Source organism: Ochotona curzoniae, unplaced genomic scaffold (genome assembly GCF_017591425.1).
Source record: "Ochotona curzoniae isolate NIBS_2020 unplaced genomic scaffold, NIBS_Ocur_1.0 contig_3498, whole genome shotgun sequence".
NCBI lineage: Eukaryota > Metazoa > Chordata > Mammalia > Lagomorpha > Ochotonidae > Ochotona > Ochotona curzoniae.
The window spans coordinates 20,418,430-20,445,680 of NW_024465885.1; the positions used below are offsets into that span (position 1 = coordinate 20,418,430).

The 27,251-nt window shown below is 35.2% G+C and overlaps 1 protein-coding gene across 2 annotated transcripts in view; it reads right to left on the minus strand.

Annotated features, from left to right (window-relative positions):
- Positions 1 to 27,251, minus strand: part of CADM2 (cell adhesion molecule 2) — a 954,869-nt gene that overhangs the window by 82,012 nt on the left and 845,606 nt on the right. For both annotated transcript variants that reach the window (XM_040980623.1, XM_040980622.1), the window contains one exon: positions 15,606 to 15,696. In XM_040980623.1, coding sequence (XP_040836557.1) covers positions 15,606 to 15,696 — 91 coding nt within the window. The remainder of the gene's footprint in view (positions 1 to 15,605; positions 15,697 to 27,251) is intronic.

The window sequence follows — 27,251 nt, forward strand, 5'->3', positions numbered from 1 at the left end:
CTAGAACGTCCCTGAAATCCTGGACCAGTTTTTACTGATATAGCAATGTTCACTGATGGCTATATAAATAGGTTAGAGAAACAAACTGGTTATTTTACAGACTGTAATTCTAGCCACTTTATGGTACAACAAGCAAAAGATCATCCCCAGGAAATGTACAATGGCTATGATTCTAAAGCATGATAGTTTGCTATGAAGGAGAAATATTCAAATTGTAAAAATTATTAAGCTAATATCTGAAGGACTTTCTGCTGAAGCAGAACAATTACTGATGTCTTATCTATACTTAACATTTCTTTCCTTTAGCAAGCACAGAATATTAATACCTGGTTAAAAGATGCAAAGAAATAAAATAAACATCCATTCTTTATGTGAATAATAAGGCATCATATCTATGGTTAGCAAAAAAAAAAAAATTATAATGAATTGACCATGACCATCTTCTGAAAATGTGGTTCAACTTATTTAAAAATTGTTGTCTTTGATTTTTGCTTTGATTGACATAGACTTTCCATATTGTTGGTAAATAAAGAATTTTGGGGCCTGGTGCAGTAGCCTAGCTACTAAAGTCCTTGCCTTGAACTTGTCAGCATCCCATATGGGTGCCGGTTCTAATCCCAGCAGCCCTTGTTCCCATCCAGCTCCCTGCTTTTGGCCTGGGAGAGCAGTCAAGGATGGTCCAATACCTTGAGACCCTACACCCATGTGGGAGACCAGGAAGAGGCTCCTGGCTTCGGATTGGCACAGGTGCAATGGCCTTTGAGGCCTCTTGGGGAGTGAATCATAAGATAGAAGACTTTCCTCTCTGTCTCTCCTCCTCTCTGTATATCTGAATTACTAACAAAAATAAACAAAACTTTAAAAAAGCAAACAATTTGTCAGTCTGAATTTTTTGGAATGTCATTTATCAAGTTGTATACATTGTGAGGAAAGATCAGTATAAATCATATCAGAAACTTGGATAACCTCTCAACCCAAGGACACAGTAGAGTGATAGACTCTGTTTTTCTTCTAATATCATTTCAGATCTTACTCTACTATCATAAAATAATGCCAGTTAGCCTAGATTTAACATTCACATTAAACTTTGTGTCACAGTTACAGAACCATTTGCACTGCATGGAATGTTTTCCTTCTAATTTTAAAAGCAAATATCTTGAGTAAGTTATTTCAGAGTGTACCTGTTAGCTGGGGAATTAAAAGCGCCAGGTAAGAAACAATATAACTGAAATGTAAAAGTTAAAATTTTAAAGTTACATTGCAATGTTTGAATAAATCCCCTATTAAAGTATCAAATTATTTTACTTTATTAAACAGATAATCCTAATGTCACTCAACTTTGATATCCAGATCTAAGATCATTCTGGTTTGAATAAATATTTTATTCAGGGAAATTTTAAAAAGAGCTGCAATGATAAGGCTTAACACCACATTTCCCTGAATGCCTCCAACACCTAATTTTACATATGTTGTGTTTGCCAAAACCTTTGAGATCTGACATAAAATGAAAAATAATCTGATAATCATAAACCATCAAAGACATATATACACCAAAATGAAACACTTTCTCTAATGTGACTTGACATCTTCTTTACCCTTCTTTTATTTTTGTGTGTGTGTGTGTGTGTGTGTGTGTGTGTGTGTGTGTGTGCGCACGCGCACCCGCTTGGTAAGTGGAGTCACAGAGAGGAAAAGGGTGGTGCAAAAGGAGAAAGAGAGAAGGGTTGGAGGGCTTCCAACTCTTGGTGCACTCCCCAAATGGTCACAGTAGCCAAAATTGAGCCAGGCTGAAGCCAGGAAGCCTGAGCTTCTTCTAATTCTTGTATATGGAGAGAGGCCCATGTACTTGAACCATCTTGTGCTGCTTTCCTAGGATTATTAGCAGGGAGCTGGATTGGAAAAGGGGTAGCTTGGACTTGAACTGGGGTTTGATGGGATGCAGTCACTGGCTTAAGCCACTGCACCACAGTGCTGGTCCTATATTCTTCCATTTCTTTTCCAGACTTTTCTTTGCTCTTCTAATATTTCCATTCTACTTCTAATTTTTGAGAAGAGCTCTTCTAAATTAATCTGTAGCTCATTAATAAGCCTCACTTACCATTAGAAAAACTCTGCTTTGGTAGCACAGTAAGACACTCTAGCATGTGGTTCCTTAAGCCTATGTTTCAGAGCCTCCTGCTTTTTTATGTCTATGTTTATGTCATTGTCTTCACTATAGTTGAGGTTTTGAATGCTCACAATCAAATCTGTTATTCCTTATCTTTAGTCAACCTTTGTTGACCACAGGTCACGAAAAGTGACTGCTTTCCATTCGTTTGTCTTTTGAATTTTAGTGTTTCCTTTTATTTCCATTGAAGCCTCCCAGATATTCTTGGCATTTTGAATATCTACCACTGTCTATGTGTACAATGTGATGATACATTTATGATGGACCTGTTAATGCTGTTGAAGGACTATCAGATTGTAGTGAAATAGGACAAAACAGTGTGGCGTGGGGGGGGACAATGGGGAGAATTGAAAGGGATGTCCCTGAGCCTAGGGAACTGTATCAAGGACAAGAAAATGAAAAAAAAAAGAAGGAAGGAAGGAAGGAAGCAAGAAAGGAAGGAAGGAAGGAAATGAAGGAAAAAAGGAAGGAAGGAAGAAAACATGAGAGAGAGAGTTGCCTATTCTAATTGGAATCAACTCTAAAATTTCATTTTTCGGTAATTAGGGTCACTAAGCATTATTTAAATATTTTTCAACTTTTGAAGTATAGGGGCTTCTATATGAAATATTTAATAATAGACGACAGGACCAGCATGATAGTGTAGTGGTTAAAATCCTTGCCTTGGACAGGTGAGGATCCCATATGGGCACCGGTTCTAATCCCAGCAGTCCCGCTTCCCATCCACCTGCCTGCCTGTGGCCTGGGAAAGCAGTAGAGGACAACCCAAAACCTGAGAATTCTGCATCCACATGGGATACCTGGAGGAGGCTCCTGGCTCCTGGCTTCGGATTGACTCAACTCCAACCGTTGCAGCACTTGGGGAGTGAATCATCTTATGGAAGTTCTTCCTCTCTGTCTGTTTTCCTCTCTGTTTATCTCCCTTACCAATAAAAATAAATACATCTTTAAAAAAATAATAGAGGACAGACCAAATCGATCATCTGCCCCAGCCATTTGTTGGGAATGAAAATCTTGGCAAACAGAAATTCTAAGGTGGTCTATGTTAGTCCGTGGATTCTGGAGAGATTTCATCATGTTTAGAATGGTGACTTTGGCAGCAATTTAGAACAGTTGAACTATCAAAACCACTTGAGCAGTGCTCATGGCGCATGCCCCACATTGTGGACCCTGGGATGGGTGGGAGGCTGGGTGGGTTTCTCCCTTTATCTCCCTCCTCCCCCAGATACAGGAAAAAAAAAAGGAGAAAGAAAATGTGCAAACAATGGTCTTACCTACTTTTCTGTAGCCTTTGGCCCTTTGTTCCCTAATAAACTATGTAAAGATTACCAAAATAAAATCATAATTTAAAAAAATAAAGGCTTATATATTTGGAAATATAAGACTGTATCTAAATATTCAACATACATTACAAAAAATGTGTGAATATGAGAAAGTATCTAATAGAAAATTGCTTTCTCGGGAGTAAGGATCCTGCTTCACCATTAACAAAAACAATTCTGTATTTCTGGAGAGACAATGAATTAATTTTCATTTTCACATTTTTCTTCATCAGTATATTTGAATAGAATTGAATATCAACTTATTTAATAGTTGATAACAGGTGCAGAAGAATTCATTCTCAGTACATTGTGCTACTGACTACTGAAGGAAGATTCGCTCTAACTTTATGACAAATAACAAGGAAAAATTATGGAAAGAAAAAGTAAATTTTATTGATTGGTAATCATTGAACATTGAGATAGCATTTCATTTAGTTAGCATTTTTAACTTTTCAGCTTTGTTATTTTTAAGTCATTTTGTTTTTTTATCGCATCGTTATTATCACATTTACATGTGGATACTTATTGTAAAAATACAATATTCATATTTATATGTAGAACAAAATACTTTAATGTACTGTTACGACTGATGTATTTTAAATCTACATATTTTGAAGCCTTCAGGCAGAAAGTGCGTATCACAGAAGTCTAGTCAATGTATGTTGCAGCGTTAGCTCACAATGGCCTTTTAAATATATTAAGGCATTTTTTTGTGTCCGCGTTCCCACTGAACATTTACATAATCCCTGAAAATAATTGGCTTTTTGATATAAGAAATTGCCTACCTGGAAAAGTTCAAGAAATACATTTCTTCTATGGATCTATAATCGTGGCTCTGCAAGCTCTTATGGGACTTTCAGGAGGCACTGGAACATTTAATTGAAAATGATTGAGTGCCCAGGACATCACAGATGCCCAGTATAAATAACAGCAGTGGAGATTACCACAAGTCAGCTTCTTGTTTGAAAAACAAAACCAAATACACCCGGTTTCATTTCCAAGAGACCTGTTCTGTGTTTCCAGAGAGGCAACATGTGATTAAATTTTGAAACCATGAGATGGAAGTAAAAGACCATATGTGCCCAGAAAGAAACTCATTTGGAAATGACAGAATGCGGACGTATTTTTATTATATCACATGAATTTGGCTTTAGAAGCCTTTTAGAATAAGCTGATAATGTTACATTAAATTTTTAATTAAATAGTTAGACAATCTTATATTTTTCTAGGGTGTCAAATCATATATATATATATATATATATTTAACGTTTTATTAGCCAATTATTTTGATGACATCAAACATGTATTATTAAAAGCCTACTTTTTTAAACTTCCCACATATTTTATTTAACTGCTAAAACTTTTCATTTTATTGCATTTCATTGGTATTGCATTTGCACTGATGTTATGTTTTAATTGTATCCTATAGTCTTAAAATTTTAAAAGTGACATAAAACCAATAGTGGAAAATAATGAACTTTTAAATATATGTGTATAATTATAAATGTAATTATTATATATACACACATATATATAATTAACATCGACTAGCTCTTATTGAGCCAAAGAACAATCTAGTTAGAAACTATTTGGAGGAGCCACTTCTGTGACACTTACTAAACCAATGCCTGCCATGATGACATCCCATTTGGAAGTATTAGACCTGCTTTGTTTCCACCCAGCTCTGTGCTGATGTGCTTAGGAAAGCAGTGGAGATAGCCTAACTGGTTGGACCCCTGCACCCATATGGCAGTGGGTGATGTCCTATTTTGGGCTGTGACCTGGATAACTCCACTCAATGCAATAATTTGTGGAGTGAAACAGTGGTTGAAGATGTTTGTTGTTCTGTCTTCCTAAGTTGTACTTTCAAATAAATATGCAAATAAATCCTCTAGAAAGAAAAGAAAAAGAAACTATTTGGATGCAACTGTATCTGCCTAAAATTTCTTTAGCTAATAATAACATAATGGAATGAAATCTACATGTGAGAATCATTTGTGCTCTGGGTTCATTGCATATCAGTTGACAATGGTTCTGATATGGGATCACCTCAGATATCCTACAGTTGATCAGTGAGTAAAGAAAATGTGGAAAATGAAATATAAACTATGGAATACTACCCAAACAAAAAAAAAGATGCAAATCCTATTTTTTTGCATCATAATGGATACAGTTCGAAACACTATGCATTATCAAATAAGGCAGCATCAACAAGAAAAATACCCTACATGTTTTATTTTTCATATGTAGATTTAATGTAGAATATTTTAAAGGTATAGGAATTAAATGGGAATCTCATGATGTAATTGTTGTTTTAGCCTTTTTTTGTACTTGTGTGGAACTGTGAACTTTCTGCTTTTTACTTGTTGAGTATTGTGGTCACTCCTGAAGTAATCCTATGATTAAAGGATGGATTCAAACAGCACCTTTGCAAAAATTGAAGAAATAAAAATAATGGAAAAAAAGAATGTGACTGCAGGAATGAGTAGAGGAGGAAGAAAATATGTTTATCTCCTTACAACCATTCTAGCACACTGAGGCATGAAGACGCATCGCAGCATGCGCTGCCTACACTGAATAAAGGATGGATTCCCAATGAAACTTAAATATATCCTGAAAATAGGATGCTGGACTTGGTACCATTATCTATACCTACAATGTCAGGATACGCTTCAATAGCAGAATGATGGACTCAAGACTGTGTTAAAGGACTGTTTTATTGTAATAATATAGGAGAAACAGTGCTGGGGAGAGAGAATGGAGAAAGAAGAGAAGGGAAATCCCTGAGGACATGAAACTATCATAAAAAATAAAAATATTTAAAAAAATTAAATGCCCTGAATAAACTGTTCCTATGAAATACATGAAATCTGTTATACAGACACATGTATCTATCTGTCTATAATGTAAGATATATATATATATACACATATATAATGTAAGACTGTTTTAGATATTTTGTCTAAATATATATCTAAATAAATAACATCTAAAATATTTTAGATATAATGTAATATATATACATACCCATATATATATAATGTAAGAACATTTTAGATATACTAATATAAGTTTGAGCATAAATGACTGTTTTTGTTTCACAATGGCCTAGTGAGAATAGAGGCTTTCCTGCTTTCGTAGAAGTTTATCTAAGCTCTCTGACAACTTCACCAGTTATTGCGAGAAACCACTGTGATGGGAAGACCAGGAAGACTCTGTCAGCAAGACGACACAGCTCTCAGGACTATGAAAAAGAGGAAATGCTCACTTGCAGACCCAGTTCAATCATACACTGGCTATCTGACTGGGAAAGGTCCTAGAAATACAAGACATTTATGTGCAGCTATAAACTGGAAATTATTTTTAACAGTCTTTGTAAATGTTTACAACTGGGTAGTTGCATGATTTGAACAAGACAGTTTAACATGGGGGAAAAAGCAGAAATATGCCAAAAAAGATCTTACACATAACAGACTCTACTGGATACCACCTGTGCAAGCCACATTAATGTGTGCTGCTTTTGCATCTTCTAAATCATCAACATTTCCTGCCTTTTTCCTGTATTAAAATCATATAAATGCTTAGTCATTTTCATTCTAACAGAAATACCCCAAAGTGCAGCCTATCTCAAATTCATAAAGCTGGATCTAATTCTTTCAACTTTTCTAGGTTTTTCAAATGGTTCTAAACTGTTCCACATCAAGAAGTCAAGGAAATGGTCCCTCCGCCATAACAAGTGGCTAAAGTCCCTGCCTTGCACAGGCCAGGATCCGGATGGGGGCCAGTTCTAATCCCAGAAGACCCACTTCCCATCCAGCTCTCTGCTTGTGGCCTGGAAAGCAGTTGAGGACGGCCCAAAGCCTTGGGACCCTGCATCCACGTGGGAGACCTGGAAGAAGCTTTTGGCTCCTGGCTTCGGATTGGCTCATTTCCAGCCATTTGTGGCTGCTTGGTGAGTGAATCATCTTATGGAAGATCTTCCTCTATATCTATTCTCCTTTAGTATATCTACCTTTCCAATAAAAATTTTAAAATCTTTACCAAAAAAAAAAGTCTAGGAAGGCTTGGAATTTTCCAGTCTCCCTTTTGTAATTTCAAAATTGACTCTGATAGGCATTTATTGCCTTTTTTTTCATTGTAGTTTGCTCTCTTCCTCTCTAATGCAGCTGGCTTCCTTTTTCATTGTAGTTTTGTTGTTAATACTACTACTATTACTGTAAATATTATTATTAAGTCTCAAGTAGAATAGTCAAGCTAACCTATCATTTTTGCCTTGATTTTGACCTGAATTCTCTGCTAGGTAAATACACTTCTGAAAGTCACAGGCCACTCTCCTGCAAGGTATTTAAGATTTTCACTTTTTTTTTTTTTAATTGCAAAGTCAGATGTACAGGGAGGAGAAGAGACAGAGAGGAAAATCTTCCATCCGACTGTTCACTCCCCAAGTGACTGCAACAGCTGGTACTGTGCCAATCCTAAGCCAGGAGCCAGGAACTTTCTCCAGGTCTCCCATGCTGAATTAGCTACCTGGATTAGAACCGACACCCCATATGGGATCTGGCAATTTCAAGTCAAGGACTTTAGCAGCTAGTCCACTACTCAGGGCCCTTCTGCAAGGTATTCAATGTGCTTGGACCTTGATCTCCCAAGCTTATGGAGGGAGATAATAGCTCAATTCACAGAATGGCTATAACAGCTTAATTTTAGCACACACATGTATATATGTATACACATACATTTATATTTAAAATGAATAATATTCCTGAGTTTGAAGCTTGGTTAAATATATTGTATATAATTCATTGAAAGAAAAAAAGATACCTTATTTTGATGCTAACTATTTTGAAGTTACTTTAGGGCATTTCATATGTATATTATGTCTAATCCCTAAAGGGATTTTTTCAATAGGGGCAGGCATTTTGCAATTGGTTGAGCCATCACTTGCAGTGCTAGCATCCCTTATGAGCACTGGTTTCAGTCCTGAATTGCCTACTTATGATCCAGTTCCCTGCTATTCAATCTGGAAAAACAATACAAGATGGACGAACTGCTTGGGTCCCTGCAAGCTCCTGGCCTTGGCCTGGACCAGTCTCAACAACTGCAGCCACTTAAGGAGTGAAACAGCACTTAGACAGTCAATCTCTCTCTCTCCCCCCTCTCTCTCTCTCTCTTTCTCATTATCTTGTTCCCAATTTCTCAATATTTCTGTTTTTCAAACAAATGAAATAAATGTTTGAAAGCAAACATATTCACTAGCTATTATCTTACTAATTTCAGTGATTAAAACTATACTGAACGCATGGGGCCATGGAAGCAGCACAAAAACTTAAACCGTTACTGGCACTATCAACACCCTACATCACTGTTTTTATTATTCTTGTCCGAGCTTCTCTGCTTCTGACCCAATTTCCCATTACAATGCCTGTGAAGGCAGAAAAAGATGATACCAGTACTTGGGCCACAGTGATCTGTGTGAGACAAACATGAAATTCCTGGCTCCAGGATTCAACTTGTCCACACTTGGCTCTGCATTCATTTGGAGAGAGAACCAGCAGATGAAATATTTCTGTGTGTGTGTGTGTGTTTGCTTCACTCTGTCTTTTTACATAAATAAATATTTAAAGAATACTTAACATACAAGAGTGAACTGAATGCAAGCTATGGGGTTTGGTGTCACGATTCCAGATCAATGTAGGTTCCCTGTTGGTGTCCAATGAAACACTGTGAAAGGTGAATACCGAGGGAGGGAATGAACAATTGGAAATAGATATACAGGGACTCTGATTTCTGGTTAATTTTCTTCGAAATTTAAAAGACTCTAAAATTAAAATTTTCTATTAAGCAAGGGTACAACCTACAGGATACAGTTTATTGACCATGCTTAAGTTCTCTGAGATCCCAGGTAGCCATAGACTTCTAAGTGAAATCCATAATTGTATTTGCTCTTCAGTTGCCCTATATAACATTTTTGTGTGCTAGAGAATCCTATTTGAGTATAACACAGGTTTTGATGACTAATTAAATGGATTTCTTAGTGGTAGTGGGGAGATAAATGTTCTTTAATGACATGTATAGTGACGTCAAATCAGGTGGAAGTTATTAGTTTAGATTAATGCTTTCATTTTAGATGGCATATCTTGTCCTATTGTCACACACACACAAAAATAACAATTGAGTGTGGCTAATAACTTGCACTCTTTAACTCCTGACTTTTCTCATATATTTGAACTATAATTGGCATGTATGACAGCAAACACCTATAATTTGTAAAATGTACATAGCAGACAGAAAATAGTGACCTGATATGTAAATGTCTTGTCTTACATTTTATGTCTTAAAAAAATAGAAAATCCATTATGCTAATAGGAACGTGCATTAATATGTACATATCATATTTCTTCTTCAATTCTTGCTCATTTCCAAAATGGATGCATAATTCCTGCTCTAATATACCTCGCTGGCTGCTGTGTGATATGTGATCAGTCTTCCTCAAGATTATAATCTTTTGTGTTGTACAAAATATGCATGTTCAGTGCTGTGCAATTATGCATACTGGATTTATGCCAAGAACAAAAGGAAGAATATAGCAGAAGGTAAAATAGCAGGTAATACCATAAACATTGTATTTGTTACAGCAAAAATTTATCAATTGCAATAATCATTTCTTTATGGAATAACTGCCAAACACACATTTGGTTTACTGAAAGCATCTGATCACTCTCCGTAAATACATTGAAAGAGTTAAACATTTGATTAAAATGAAGGATGACTCATGAGTTAGAGCATTTGAGATACAACAACACAGCACTTAAGGCCATGCCTTTAATGTAATATAAAGGTTTTGTTATTGTATTTTTTTTTCCCCCCTCTACTTTTATAAATGGAGAATGCTGCTGCCTGAAAGCTGTCTGGGAATTCAGCCAAATAAAGAAGAGGGTTGCAAAAACTCTAGGGACTTGAAAGAAAAGTGGCTGGCATTAGCTCGGTCCTCACTTTAAACTAAAATTAAAACAATGGACAGACATGTACAGTAATCTCTCTTTTAAGAAAAGAAAAGCATGCCTCTATAGCAGTGTCAAGTGGAACAATTTGGTCATGGCCCAAGTTATGCAGCTGTTCCACAGGAAAATGGGAAAAGGCTTCAGTCCAAAGCAGACAAATAAAGCATGATTGTTCATAAACAGTCACTGGGGCTCTCCCATTTAGGACAAGGAAAACAACATTAGCATACAGGAGGGCAGGCTGGAAACATGAGTCTCAATACAACTTGATCCATGCTGTCATTTTATGATTTACACAAAAGATGGTGGTGTTATTTTATCTACTATCAATATACCTAACAACCATGAATTACTTGAGCTTCAAGAAATTATGTATTTTAAAAGACTTTCAAAACATCATAAACAGTCTCATGATGGATTAAAAATAATGTGTAAATCAGTTGTGAAAACTAAAGACATTATATCAACTTTCCCTTTATGATTGTCACCTGCTCATTAGAGACAGATCAAGTAAAAATGATAGAAATTAAGTGTTTTTGAAACCAATCAAAAGTTAAGCCATAGTGTTGTGTTGCTTCTAACTTTTGCCAAAACAGCCAAGTGGGGAATCAGGTGTAATAGCTGCAAGGTAATGGAGTGGAACATTGACTGTGATCGATTCTCACCTAATGCGATGTTACAGGCCCACAGTGTCATTCCTGCTCTTTCAATCTTGTTTTAAAACATGAATAGCCTCCCAAATGTACCTTTTGTTATAGTTTGCTTTAATTTTTCTATTTAACATATTTATCCTTCTCTCTCATCTATTTTTCATGCTTCATTTTGTGAAATGAGTTGTCTCACCTTTATCTTCACTACCTCCCCACCACCTAGGAACTCGGGTCCGTCCCTTCCAACTTGAACTGCTCTCTCTGCTCTAATGAGACTATTTGCTTTATGATCAATAACATTTCCCTTTGGGAAACTCCAAAGATTTCTGCTCATTTTTTCCTTGATTTTTGTTGTGTATTCAGCTTCTGGCATTGTTGGAGATACAAGATAAACTACACAAAGACTACAACTTCGTCTGCTTTTAAGGAGGTTAGTAACTTCAAAAAACAGTCACATAGCAGATACATATATATTGTCAGTCACACTGATATTATCTGTGGGCAATGGCCAATGTTCTAGCTCCTCTACTACCAATGTACCTCCCTGTGTTGTCCATAGAAGACTTCTCATGTGGTTGGGTCCCCACCACCAATATGGGAGACCAGGATGAGTTCCATGCTCATGGCTTCAACCTAGCCTAACTCTGGCATGGAGATCAACTGCAGAAATCACCAATAGATGGGAGATCTCTCTCTTTCTCCACCTCTCTTTCTCTCCCCAGTAATTCTATCTTTCAAATAAACAATTCATAAAATAAATTAGAGTATCAAATGGAAGAATATATCAAAGAAATTGTGAGTTTATTGTCAATAGTCTGGCAGACGCAGAAAAAGAAAAAGACAATGTGAAAGTTAGCCATGGGATATAAAAAAAAAAGAGAATAAATTAATGCAAATTTATTTGCAGATCAGTGTATATATAATATAATAGCTAAATAAATCAAGACAGAATCTAATGATCATTTTAGCCCTCAAGGATCTTAAGAGTTAATGGCCCAAACATGAATTATTCAGACTCTTTTTTTCTTTTTTCAAAATGATTATGCTCTCATGTTAGAAATGATCATCTTAACAGAAACTGGTAAAATACAAATAAATGCCTTTAAATATGGAAGAAATTAAAGAAAGCAACAATTAAACATGTAACAGTTCTAGCCAGTTCTTAAGCTTAAAGCACTCATGTATTCAACTTCAATATCCCACAAAATAACCCCAGCTAACTCAAGGGACAATATACAGTCAGCTATACTTGTAATAGCAAATAACCAAAACAGTAACCTTTATTCAAACCCAACTCAGTCATTTGAAATTTGGAATAATGATAAAAACTTGGCTATCACTTCTTGCACTTTTGGCAATTTTATCTTCTGCCAAATGGATAACTCTGATTTCCATGGTCTATTTCCAAAGTGATATTAAAAATAATGCACAGCCTCCATAGCTATCAGGGAAATGAAAATATAAACCATGTTGAAATTTCAACTACTAATCACATCTGCTAGTGTGAATTTGGGGAGAAAAGTTACCCTACTTCACTTTCATTGTTTGTGGCATTACACACTGGTACAACCACTATGTAAGTAAAAATGGAGAGTGCAAAGACAACAAAAATCAATCTACTAAATAACCCAACTATTCCAATTCTGGGAATATAGCCAAAGAAAATAATATCTGCATATGAGAAAGTGACCTATATTATAGCCGCATTGTTCACATTAGTGAAGAAATGGAAACAATCTAAATGCCAGTTGTGAAAGAAGAATGGAAAAAGGAAATGTGCCTGTCTACTCTATAGTATATTACTCAGCCATTAAAAAGAAGGAAATTGGGCCCAGTGGCGTGGCCTAATGGCGAAAGTCTTTGCCTTGAACGCCCCAGGATCCCATATGGGCACGGTTCTAATCCCTGCAGCTCCACTTCCCAAAGCTTTGGGACCCTGCACCTGTGTGGGAGACCTAGAAGAGGCTCCTGGCTTCGGATCGGCACAGCATTGGCCATTGCGCTCACTTGGGGAGTGAATCATTGGACGGAAGATCTTCCTCTCTGTCTCTCCTCCTCTCTGTATATGTGACTTTCCAATAAATAAATAAATCTTTAAAAAAAAAGAAGGAACTTTTACCATTTGTAACTAGATATCCATTCCTAAATAATAACCATCAGTCTCAATGAAATAAATCAATCGTTAAAAGACAAATAACATATGTTCCCTCTGTTGTAAATAAACATGCATGAAAAAAAATTAGATCAATAGATATGTTGGTGAACATGTAATATATATTCATCTAAGGGTAATTTATAATGGAATCTAAACTATGAAAAAATTCAAGATACATTGCAGTATGCATGTCTACTTCTGAATAAAATATGGACTACCAATAAAACTGTTAAATATATGCTGACAATAGGATGTTGGGCTTTCACCTTTGCCTATACCTACAATGTCATAGCACATTTAAATGGTAAAAATGATGGACTTGTGACTGTTGTTGGAGGATTATACTAGTGTGATAATAGAGGCAAAATCAGTGGGGCCTGGGAGAGGGAGGGAGGGGGACCCCTGAGTCTAAGGATCTGTATAATAAAAAACATAAACATTTTTAAAATAAGAATTCTCTAAGATTGGCAACATTTTCTCTTTCCTGAACTTCCAAAAGCATTGTTATCCTAAATTAATAATTAGTGAATTTTTATTCTACTGCAATTAAAAGAACTGTATCATATGCAAGTATTTTCCCAGGCAACTGAAAAACAGAGACCCCATTAAGGTGTATCTATTCAACTGTATTTGAGGAGAATGACAGGAACTATTTATTCATTAGTCATAATTGGATTAGCCCTATAAGTGAGATGATGTCTCTAATGTTGGGATTCAATAAGGAATCCAAGAGCATGTCACTGCTGGCCAAGTGAATGCTCTCTGAGTAGTCATATCTTTACATTTATATGGAGAACCCTGTGGTTGCACAGAAACTTGGGAAAAATCATAATACAATTAAATATAGGTATTGCAATGGAGGAACCAGTTAACAAAGAAGTGATAATGTCAGTTACACAAAATCAGAAAAAAAAATTTAAATATGCCTGCAGCTGAACAGAGTCGATTACACTTCTTTTCCTAGTTAAGTACTGAACTTGAAGCCAAAAGCTCTTCTTGAAGCTATAATCCTAAAATGCACTTGTCACATATAAATAACATACTGCAGTGTTTAAAAAAAATGCTTTCTATAAGCAATTTAAGATACTCACAAGGTAAGAACTCGAAACTGAATTGAGAAGGCTATTTATAGTAAAATTGTCAAAAAAGAAAGTATTTCCTTTGAAACTTAAAGTGACTCCCAACTTTTCTTAAGAGTGAAGAAAAATACTGAATTCACTTGCAAATGCTCTTTAATCAGCATATTTGCATTTTCAAAAATAATGCAGTTTAAAATTTCAAAACTCTGATAAAGAAAATTGAGATTCACTTAGTATATTTTAAAAATATAGAATTAAATGAATGAGGATGCTAAAATATCTTACAATTGTTTAGAAAAATTTCTTGTGGTATAATGTGAAATCTGCACTTAAATAACAAATATGATTGGAAGTAAAATTTTAGTAATTTAGTAATTGAGCCTGATTTTTGCAGAAGTTATCCCATATATCTATACTCAGAGGTGTAATCAAATACCTCTTATTAAAACTTCAGCAGAATGCACATAAATTGGAAGCTTTTTAAAAACTGGTAAATTACATCAAGTTAGATCTAGAGTGTTACTATATTAAAATGATCTTAATTTTCAAATATTATTTATATAATCTATATTTGAATTCCATGCTCAAAGATTGCATAAAATATTCTATCAGATTACTATTTATAATTATGAATGTCAAAAGTAATTTTTTTGAGAAGTGAAATTAGTTTACATATATTCTACTAGTGAATCACTTTGTAATGAAAAACATTGAACTCATGACCCATTTGATTCCCATCACTTTCAGGCACGCCACATTCCCAAATTATGTCTCATTTGATGCCCTATAAAAATGCAGATTTGATTTCTCTTATTCTGAAAATGATTCCCCATACACCATTAAAACTTGTGCATGTTTGGATGATTCTTTAATATTTTTAGGTTTTCTAAAGAGAACTAAGTTCAGAAATAAGTATCTTTTACCAGTCTGATGATATAAGTAACGTCTGATTAGGTCTACTCCACTTTTAGGTAGAAATATCTTACAAGGGAGGAAAAAAAAATAAAATTCACAGCTGGAAACCTTTCCAGAAACTTCACTGGATGACAAAGTGAAAACTAATCTTGCACAGACACTTAATGAAGACATGGTTCAGGGAATTTTCTGTTTGAGATCATTTGCCCATCCACCCGGAAGAAGAAAAAAAAAACAGCATATTTCCACCACAAAAGCCTGAAATCAAAGGATGAAGACGACATTTGCAAACCTTAATTGTCATTAAATCACTTACAGTGGTTTTCCTTTAGACTCACAAGTCAAAATTAAAGGCTGCCCTTCTTGTGGAAAAGGAGTGGATGGTATAATCTTGACTGATGGTGTATCTAGAAATAAGATTAAGAAAAGTCATTAAACATATGTAATATTCAACTCTATGTTTAACAGTTTTACATCATCATTTTCACTTATCAACATAGGCACAAGGAATTTCTTGTATTTGATGGAGTAAAGATCATATTTCAAAGTTATCATGCTGCCCATGCAAAGCTGGCAAAAATATCTGAAAATCGTATGATCACAACTGTACTATTCTTTCTGAAATCTAAATTTAAAAGTGAGATTCCAAAAAGTGTTTCGGATGAATATCAAGAATTTCTTACAATTGTTTCTTAAACTATTTATAGATGGTTATGAATACTATTATTATGGACTGAATACATTCATATGCATTTGAATAACAACACTTTCATTGTGGCAGGAATATCAGAGACTCACAATAAAGAACCCACAATGAATTCAAGGCATTATGCACAATCTTTGAAAATGCAGTACTGCAGCACTGAGCACATACTGCCTGCTCTATAGTACAGTTAGCAAAACACTTTAGAAAGCTCTTTTCAGTATTCCTAAGCCCCAATGTAGAGTTTCAGCTGCCACTGCATAACTATGAGGGAAGTATTTATTTTGTTTAATATGAAATGATCACCAGTGGAAGAGGTTTTGAGTAAACTGTAGGACATTTATATTAACTATTCACATGTCATGTTATAATTTTTATTTGAAACAAAAAGTTATTTTACAAATAAATAGAAAATATGCTTTAGAAAATCACAAAAAGGAGCAATTCTGAGACATCCACAGCCTACTTTGTGCTGCTCATGGTCAACAGATTTGTATTTTCATATCATCACGTGTCTTAAAATACACAAAAACAGGCTCTCAATGCTTCAGAAATCCACATTGCTTACACTCTTTCAATGATCTGAAGAGAAAAACTGAACTGGTATGGTATACTGTGCATCCACCCAACACAATGGGAAAAAATTAATTAACCCTGTGACTATCACATTAGCTATATAAGGAAAGTAGAATTTAGAAGTGTCATATGGAGAACAAACTATGATCTACTGAAAGATATATATCCGTCTAAACTTACTCATGCTTTCCAATGCATTTTTATCAACATAAATTAAAAATATAAAACATAAAAATTTCTGGTTAAAAACAGGTTATATACCATGCTGTATACCATGCCATATATACTAGACTGCATAATGATAGTGTGAAATAACAGGAAAATAATCTAAAGAAATGTCGCATAAATTCATCATACCTTTTAACTGACAGAATAAAATACTTAAACAGGCATTAAATAAACCATAGCGATAACCACACGTATGAAATCTTTTTTTGACAAGAACAGCTGTGTAAATTAGTATCTAGTAGATTTTTAAAAGTGAAGGGCAAATAAATAAATAAATAAATAAATAAATAAAAGTGAAGGGCAAATATTAATTATGTGAGATAATAGGAATGAACAAGAATTGTACCGATCAACGGGGATCTGTGTTTTCCAGACCTTCATCCAAAACAAATCTAACAAAAGCATTTCTCCCTTGACATATTATTCCACAGAACCTTTATTTTCAGGGGGAAAGGAGTGAGAAAACTGAGTAATTTGTTTATCTGTGATGACTGATCAACATCATGTACCATGTTGACTATGCTCTGGGGTACCAGGCTATTTGGTGACACATCATTCAGGGTGATTCGGAGAGGGCATTTTGAGGCAAGAATGTTTCACTAGTAAAGTGAGTAAGGCAAATGTGTGGGAGCTTCATTCTGTTAGCAGGGATCTAAAAAGAATGCTTGACCTTTTCCTGTGATGGAGAGAAATCTTCCCAGAGGGTAACTTTTTACACTGAAGATTGGCTTTCTTCCTGCCTTTGAACTCCAGTGGTGTTCCTGGTTGTACAGCCCCCTGGACTGGAAATACACCATCAACATTACTCTCAGGACCTCAATCGTACTCTGAAAATTTACTTGACTCGCTTGGATCATCGTCTTCCTTACTGTACTTGCACATCTTGGAACTTGCCAGTTTCATGTGGACAATTCCTTACTACAAATCTATTTGTGCCTCTGAGGATATTTAAAAAGCCTGAGGAAACGTTAAGCATTTATTTTGGTGCAAAATAATTCAAATCCATGCAGAGTTTTCTCACAATTGGCATTTTCCATGAGCATTTTGAAGACTTCCTCAGGCAGAAACCATGGGAGAAGCCATTTATGGAGGGAAGGGATTTTTGTCTGTAAACAATGGAATGTGAAAAGAGAAGTGAAGGAGTTAACCATGGCAGATAGGACCTGCTTTCTGGAGTTCAGTGCGCCCTGGTGTATCCAGCAAGGTGGTCCTACCTCAAGGCTACGCTACTTCAGGGGCAAGGGGTATGCTTATTTATCATTTCTTTTCTAATTATTTTTTAGAGTCTGATAACTGTTGTAGTGTGATGAGTTACACTGCCACATGGGATGTACTAACTGCTCTTCTTGAAATCCATCTCCCTGCTAACTTGCCTGGGAACGGCAATGGATCATTATGCCAAAGTGTTGGCCCTTACACCCACATGGGAGACAGAGGAAGTTCCTGAACCTGGCTTGGGTTTAGCCAAGCCAGGGCTTATGAGGATATTTGAGAAAGAAACTGTTTGATGAAAGATATCTCTGTCTCATCTTCTCTGGTTTTCTCTCTAATTCCACAGAAATCTTTAAACAGAAGATAAAAGGAAAGGAAAGAAAGGAAAGGAAAGGAAAGGAAAGGAAAGGAAAGGAAAGGAAAGGAAAGGAAAGGAAAGGAAAGGAAAGGAAAGGAAAGGAAAGGAAAGGAAAGGAAAGGAAAGGAAAGGAAAGGAAAGGAAAGGAAAGGAAAGGAAAGGAAAGGAAAGGAAAGGAAAGGAAAGGAAAGGAAAGGAACGAAACTACTTTGAGGGTCGGCATTAATTACGGATACATGGCTTCTACTCAATATACAAAATGGCTTTTGCCAAAGGTAGATGAAAGCTTGCCAGCAATACCTGTTCCCCTAAGGGAAATGAAACAGCAGGTAGGCACTATTTAAAGCAGAAAGAGGAAATCAGAATAGAGTCTTATGTTTCTTCACTTTGTTTAAGTTAACTATTTTATTAGAGGTGAGAATTCATGTATCAAATGATCCCTCGAAGCACGCTTCATTATTCCCTTTAAATTCAACACACAGAATCTTAACGGCAAGTGCCAAAGCAGTTATTGTACGTCGAACAGATGCGCATGAAACTCTGAGGAATAACTCAAGCATTTTTTTCCAAGTTACCAAAAAACAAAACTAAGGACTATGATACAATATTCCTGTATTTGACTTCAAAATTACAAAGAGGCTGATAGATTTCATCTTCTGAAGAATTGAATCCTCAAGTAAATAAGGAAACCAAATAAAAATGCAATTCAGGTTAACATTTTTAAAAGTGAATCATCTTCCTTGAATTTCTTTATCAAATTATTTTGCTTCCATTCTCAAAATTGTGGACTTCTAGTTCAACTTTAAGAGCTCTTACCCTTTCTCCACTTAACCTTTAAATGTTTAAGATCATGAAGAATGAGATTTCATGCAACTAATGGTTTCTTCTCACTTAATTTTGTCTAGGGCAGTTTAACCAAATCCACATCTGTAATTCTATTTTACAGACCAACGATATACAGATTTATAATCTAGAGAAGCTATTTATTTTTTGAAGATTTTTTTAACATATCTACCTGGTGTCTAAAAGACTAGGCATTTGTGGTATGAACAAAATGAACTAGAATCTCTTGTCTTTCTGTGACACATTTCCGCATCTCTATTGTGACAGATACCACCGGCTTTCATCCAGACATATAAACCACATAGACTCTGTTCCTTTATCTTTTCTATAATCAAGAATGTCAGCATAAATTCTGCAATATACCTTGTGAATAATGTTCAAGGACAAGTATTTAATGTTTTATACTTCACTATCACTTATTATATTCAGTTTAGCTAAAATGAAAAATGGTCTCATGTGCATATTTTACCCCCTTATGTCTAATTCTTGAAAAAAAAAACTGTCTTCTTAAAACATAAACCCAAACATAATGATTAAAATGCTTTGGTTATGGATTTGACGCAGCAGCCTAGTGGCTAACTTCCTTGCCTTACGTGTGTTGGTATCCTGTATGGGCACCAGTTGAGGTTCCAGATGCCCCACTTCTTTTCCAGCTCCCTGCCTGTGGCCTGGGAAAGCAGTCCAGGATAGTCCAAAGCCTTGGGACCCTGTACCAGCATGGGAGACCAGGAGAAGCACCTGGCTTCTGATCAGTTCAGCTCCAGCCACTTTGGGCACTTGGGAAGTGAACCAGCAGATGGAAGACCTTTCGCTCTGTCTCTCCTTCTCTCTGCAAATCTGATTTTCCAATTTAAAAAGAAATGAAATAAGCAAATCTTTTGAAAATTTGGTTAATCTTAATTATTCTGATTTAAAGCAAAATAAGTTATTTAGTCTTATATACTGTGTCCTATTTATTTGTTTGCTTGTTTACTTTTGCCTTAGAACATTGCATTTTATAAATCCTTTGAATTGCAGAATGAAGATGGTACATCTTGTTTTGATACCCTCAATTTTTCGAGATAGTTTTGCTGCATATCTTCTCTCCTCCATGTGTTCTTTTTAAGTTAATGCTATATTCTCAACGCTTGCATATCCATTGAATTATACATCTTCTCTGCTTACTAATAATTATTAAATCAGTGAAGATAATAAGATGTCTTATCATCTTGTAAACATTTGGAACACGATGCTGAAGATTGTAAACACTTAATTGAGATTTATAGGTACCTGCTGAAAGTATAATTGGTCTCAACTCTCCTTGGCCTAAATCTCAGAATAACTTTTAATACAATCTCACATTTAATTTAATTAAATTTACATTGCATACATTTTGCTGTTATGAATTTTCAGCAGCTTAAAAATTTAACTGAACTTGAACTGTGGTTATGCAACAAGGTGGAGGAATCCACCATGGGGGGAGGGGTATGGGAGGGGTGGGGGGAATCCCAGTGCCTATAAAACTGTATCACATAATACAATGTTAACAACAATAAAAAAAAAATTTTACCATGTTTAAAAAAGTGGTGATTTTTAAATTGTATATATGGCATTTGTCAAATATTTTTTCTTTCCTCTTTTGATTCTACCAGCAGTATATGAAGAGATTTATTTAGTTATTCAGATAGAATTCTAGTTTATATTTCTATAAAATATTTGAATTTCTCCTTAAATAGACTATGTTTAATTGGTACTATAAGGTATGTGATCATTGTATCAAACTCCTATTTAATTTTTTACTCATAGTTGCTAACTTGGACTTTTTCAGAGTTTTACTTCAGGATAAAACTCACTATTATTACTGCTATTTTTATCTTCTTCAGCCGTTTTAGTATATCCACAAAGGAAACTTTCAGTCACTGTTAGGTAAAACTAATCTCCTGAAATATTAACAATGTTTAGCCACAATACCATTAAAATAGAGCTAGACATCATTTATGTGCAAATGTATCTCGGTGAACAAAAGAAAAAAAAAGTGTATAGTATCAAAATCCAAGTTTCTGTTGAGATTTTTTCACTTTCCAATTTTCACGAGTGGAAACTGAATGATGTGTATTTTCCAGTGTAATTTCTTCCAAAATGAAAGGAAAAGAATTGAAGAATGGCTCAATGTCTAATTTTGTTAATGATTTCATGAAACAATCTTAAATTGACATATTTACTTTGCTATCATATTTTTTACAACACACATATGAATAGTAACAGTAAATTTTACATAATCTAAGCCTTTTTAAAAAAGAATTCTTAATTTAATATCAGATTTACACAGAGATAGGAGACAGAGAGAAGGAGCGAGCGAGAGAGAGAGAGAGAGAGAAACAGAGAATCTTCATCTCCTGACTTACTTCCCAGCTGGACACAATGGGCAGATGTGTGCATGCCATCCCCGGGAGCTGGGAGCTTTGTTTGGGTCCTTCTTTGCGCAGAGAGCACCCAGACTTTTGGAGCATTTTTGCTGGTTTTTCTTTCCATGCCATTAGTGGCAAGCTGGATTAGAATTAGAGTGGCCAAAGATAGGCCATGAATTAAATCTCAAATGCTATACCAGCAACTTAAGCAGCAGCTTAATGTGCTATGCCAGGATACTGGCTCCAAATAGATGCAATTTATTGAATATTTTTGCAAAAGCATACATCAAAAATTATAGAAAGTGATTTTTTTCTGTCTTCATTTCTGATATTTTTGTGGATTTTCTTTTAGGTTTATTTGTCTTTTCAAATGTAATCAGTGAATTGGAGTATTTTAAAAGCCAGTGTACACTGAAAATAATAGTCCCAGACTTTTTTTGAAAGTGGTATTCTATTTTCCAGGCAATGATAGTAACAGTTAAATGTATTCACACTGATTTACAACATAAAGTGTTAAATTTGTGGATGGAAATGGTGGTCTGTTTTGAGATGCCACGAAGTGTTTTCCATCGATTAGTGCCAGGAAAAAAAAAAAAAACTTATAATTACCATTACTGCTTTATTCTTTTTTAAATTAATTAATTTATTTGTTTATTTTTGGTTTTTTGTTTTTTAAATTTTTTTATTATATTTTTGACAATCCTTACATAGTTAATTAGGGTAAAAAGTTCAAGGGCTGTAGGAAAGTGGGTAAGACTATTATTTCCATATTGTTTCCTTCATGTTTAAAGGGGGGTATTAAGGATTAAGGGAGAAGGCCTACCCAATTCCCCACCCTCCCCAGGTCCCGCATGTAGGGTATGCTCCGAGGTTCTTGATCAAGTGGTTTTGATAGTTCACCAGTTATGAATTGCTGCCAAACTTGCCACTCCAAGCACTATGAGGTCTTTGAAAAATCTACTGATTGACATAGTCCATCATACAGTCTCTGCTTGTTCTGTATTTTGCTGACAAAATATAACTGAGATGGTTGATTGACTTGTTCTGTCTTCTCTCTTTTCTTGGTTAGGGTTCTGAGTCCAGCATTTTGATTGGGGAGATCTCCAAAGAAACTTTGTCCGAGGTGTTCTCAGACCAGATTCTTGTATGGATTAGCAGGAACAGGGCCTGGCTCAGTCCATGGCCCTGATCAGCTGGTGGTTGCGATGGCTGGGTTGATTCTGTTTTCAGCCCTGACTTCCACTGGAACCAATGGGTGTTGCAGTCCAGCCTGGTTCTGCCCAGTACATACTCGGCCCTCACATAAACCAGTGAGAGCTGCAGCCTAGTAGGAGCGACCCACAATAACCCCCACGATGCCAGCCCCCTACCCTGGTTTGCCAGTATATGTAGCAGTAGTCCAGTCTGTCCCACACCCCATTCCACCCCAGCCCCTGTAATGGTTTTTGTGCCCTCCCATGGAAGTGGTAAGCCAAGAGGGATGATCCCACTATTTCCCTCCCAGGCCTCTCCCACAACCGGATTATGCACTCTCCAAGTAGTTCTGTGGTTTGACTTGACAGAACTAGGCCCCAGTGCCAGCTTTATTCTTTATTCACTCTGCTTTATTGCGGACACGTTATGTAACTTACGGGCAGAGTTTGAAATACAGCAAGTCAGGTCACCTCTTGGGTTGACATTTTCTGCTTAGAATCTGAGATCTAATCCTACTTCCACCTTTGCTTCTAACCCAGCTTCTTGCTGTTGCACCTGGGAGGTGCGTGTGTAAGCAATGAGTGATTGTCAACCAAGCCCAAGGGCTTGAATCCATGGCAAGCCTGCGGAGGACTCAGAAGGGCGTCATTATCAGTCTGAGCCATGCAGCTATTTCAGAATGGAATGAGAATAAAAAGTCCCTCTCTTTCTCTTTGAAATAAATAAATAAATAACAAATCTCTCAGAAATTCAAGAGAATGAGGAATTTTTCATAAATATTAAATGTAAAACATAGTTTTTATCCCAGCACCTATTCATACCCAAATAAAATAAATAGCAAAACATTTTCCTTTGTAAGTTCTATAAACAGAAAATATAATTGTTGAGGATATTTCAACATTTGTAAATGTAAAAATAAAGTACACTTTTCACTCATATGTTATATCTTCTTACATGGCAGATTCATTTACAAAGACACAATTTCTGCACTACTGCTAAGAAATATCGTAGGGGACATAAGGTTATTCTTTTTTTAAAAAAATACAATTTTAAGCTTTTATCAAGTTGAGATGTAAGGACACTTCATGTTCCATTTGAGTGGTTCATAATTTTAATCAAGGTAAAGATATCCACCCAGTGGAAAGGAGTTTTTATATCCTTAACAAAAACTTAGCATTAAAAAAAGAACTCTGTGATGAAGCTGGAGCACACAGTGGAGAATCTTAAAAAAGCAGAAGGTCTTAAAGTATTTAACAACGATGGCTCAACAAGGTTTATACAGCACTAAAGGTTGTAGAGGTGAGTAAAAAGAAGCTATAAGCCAATTTTAAGATGCTAATATTTTAGTAATAAAAAGTATGTCATATTAACACAGTCCAATAAATATAATAGGAATTTAAAAACTCACAATTATCCAACCCTTCTCAAAATTCCATGCTATGCAACATATTGCAGGTACAAATTTAAGTTATGATAAGCAACAGGGTTTAGTTGCACTATTTATGTTATTAAATTTATTTCAGAGAAGAAAAATACTATCCTGACAATTCTATTCATTGATATCTTCCAAGTAGTCACAAACGACTCACTGATTTAACAAAAATTTATGCAGTTCCTAAAATACAAACTGTGGTACTAGTAGTTGTTTGTATTTTTTGAATCTCTGGAGTGATAATGTTGTATGCTGTTACATTCACATTTATAAGACCTCTAGACTAGGTATTAGTTCTCATGAATGGTCAATGAATCATTAGCATGTACCTAGGAATGTAACTCTTAAAATAAACATCATCTCAGTGTTGTTTGTTGCTTTATTCTCTGACTAAAATAGCTCATTGAACTCAGTTATATATTTGGTGAATACATAATTGAACAATAATATTTTGGCATTTTTCCAGTTAATGGTTAGAGCTACTAATATGATAGAAAACAATTTACTAGTCATCACAGTTTTCTAATGACAATAAGCATTTTTCAAATACTTGGTAAATAACGTTGAATTCTGTAAATATTTTGTAAGCTTTAATTTACTGAACATCCCATTAGCTGTGCAAGGAAAATTCTGTCTGACTTGATTTTATATATCACTGACGAAGGGACAGCAGAATGACTCACCTAAGCTATGCTACCACAATTCAGCTTCATCCTGCCTATCCCAATATTAGCTTGCTTGACTAGATTGAAATTTTTGGTTCTTTTTTTCTTTTTAAAGATTTGTTTATTTTTATTTGCAAGGCAGGTTTGCAGAGAGAAGGACAGACATAGAAAAAGAAAGAGAGAAGAGAGAGAGAATCTTCCATTTGCTGGTTCACTCCCCAAATGGTACAACGGCTGTAGCTGAGCGGGCTGGCTTCTGAGGAGGTTACACGTGTCCGAGGATTTAAAGATTTCTCCGTTGCTTTTTCAGGGAATGAAGAGAGCTGTTTCAGAATTTGGACAGCCAGTATAGTAGCTGGTGCTCCTAGGGGATGCCAGGGCTAGCAGGTTGAGGATTTCTCTCTTTTTCTCTCTGATTACACTGCAGCATAGTGCTGTTTATCCTGTGTGCTTTGTCTTTACAGCATTCAAAATCAAGTCTTCCTCCACCTGCTTGAATGGCAGCTTACTATAAGATTCAACTTTATTATTTGAACTATATATTCCAAGACTTATCTGTCAATGTTTCTCATTTTTGTGTACAAACCATTCTACTGTCTTCATTTAAACTCTCATATCTTTCACTTTTTTCTCTTACACTAAAAAAAAAAGTTTTGAAATATGCTCCCTTGCTCTTGGCAATATATTCTTAATCACAATTAACACAAAAACATTGACAAAGTAAAATTTCTAGTGAAATTTGAAATCTTTGCATTGTGCATACAACATTTATTAAGCTGCCTTTTATAATCTTACTGTTTCCAAACAAGCAAAACTTATATATATTTCCTCTGAAAAATAACTATTTACTTGAATGTCACAGAAAATGTACACCAATTATTTTCTGTAAAACCACTTTTGAGATCATTTTGTAATAATCATTTTAAATATAGGACAATTCTGCTCTCCAAGATATCTCTGCTCCATGCTACTCAGCTCCCTTCTTTGCCTCTATCCTCTTTTCTATTTAAAGTGAAGGAATGTTACCAATAAAACCTTGGGCATAAAATCCATCATTATTAGTATATTTACTTTAATTCATACATGTTTGATATTACAGGCTCTATACTACGTTGTGCTAATTGCATTAGAAATATTTCTAGCCATTTTAAGAGTAATTGTTTTTGTACTGTATTATATATTACATTCTTATGTATTTTATTCTTTTTTACACTGAAGTCTATCAAAATAATAAGTGAACATTTATGTATATTTAAGATTTTTTTGAAAAGTATCTATTCAGAAAGAGAGAGATAGAGAAAGAGGTAGAGAAAAGAGATAGCTGCAAATTAGAAAAAAAAAATCTGATACTTCCACAGACTTAGTGGATTGGCTAGCGCTGGATACATACAAAACACTGGTATGCATGAGGATCAATGCCAACTCTCCTTTTTCTTCACCATTTTTCTGGCTTGTTTACTACAAAATGGTCCCAACGTATTAGATGGTAGTTTGTATTTTAGTACAAAGTTAAATATGACTACACCTTGTGATACACAATCCGTTTCTTTGGTGCTCAGCCAAATTAATTGAAGTTTTACATCCATACATAAAGGAATCATGAATGTTTATGACAGTTGTAGTGATAACTGTCAAAACTTGAATGCAGCCAAGATACCACTTAGTAGGTGAAGGAATAAACCCCGGTGCACTGACACATTATCTTACTATAAAAATCAGTGAGCTATTAAGCCATGATATCACAAGTTAGCATCTTAATTGAAGAAGAATCCAATAAAAAACACACATCTTGCATAAACAGCTATCTGACATTCTACAAAAGACAAAACTATGCAGCTAGATATTAATGACTACCAGGATATGACTGAAGGGAAGAGAAAATGAAGAGGTGGAGCTCAGGGAATTATTATTGCTGTGAAATTATTCTATATAATACTCAGAATAGATAACAGCATAATCTACTTAAAAAACCATAAACTTTACAATGCAGCCCTAATTAAGCAGTGAAAATTATTTAGCAGTGATTGATCAATACTAATTAAACAGCTACTTATTACTGATGCATGGTAATAGCATTGTTAGTAGTGAAACTGGAAGGATGATGGGGGGAGGTTTCGATAAGAACTCTGCACTTTCTTTTCATTTTTTCTGTCTCTAGCCATAGTTTGTTCATTTATAAGAAAACAAGCTACTGGATTCTGATGATGCTTTTGTCATATATATTAGTAGCTAATCAAATTGACTTAGTCATCTAAACATATGTTTAAATTTTTTTACTTAATTTTATTCTGCTGAAAGCAGAAGGCAGTGGAGAGGTTGTTATCCACTGGTAGATTCTCCAAATGCAGGCAGAGTCCTGGAGTA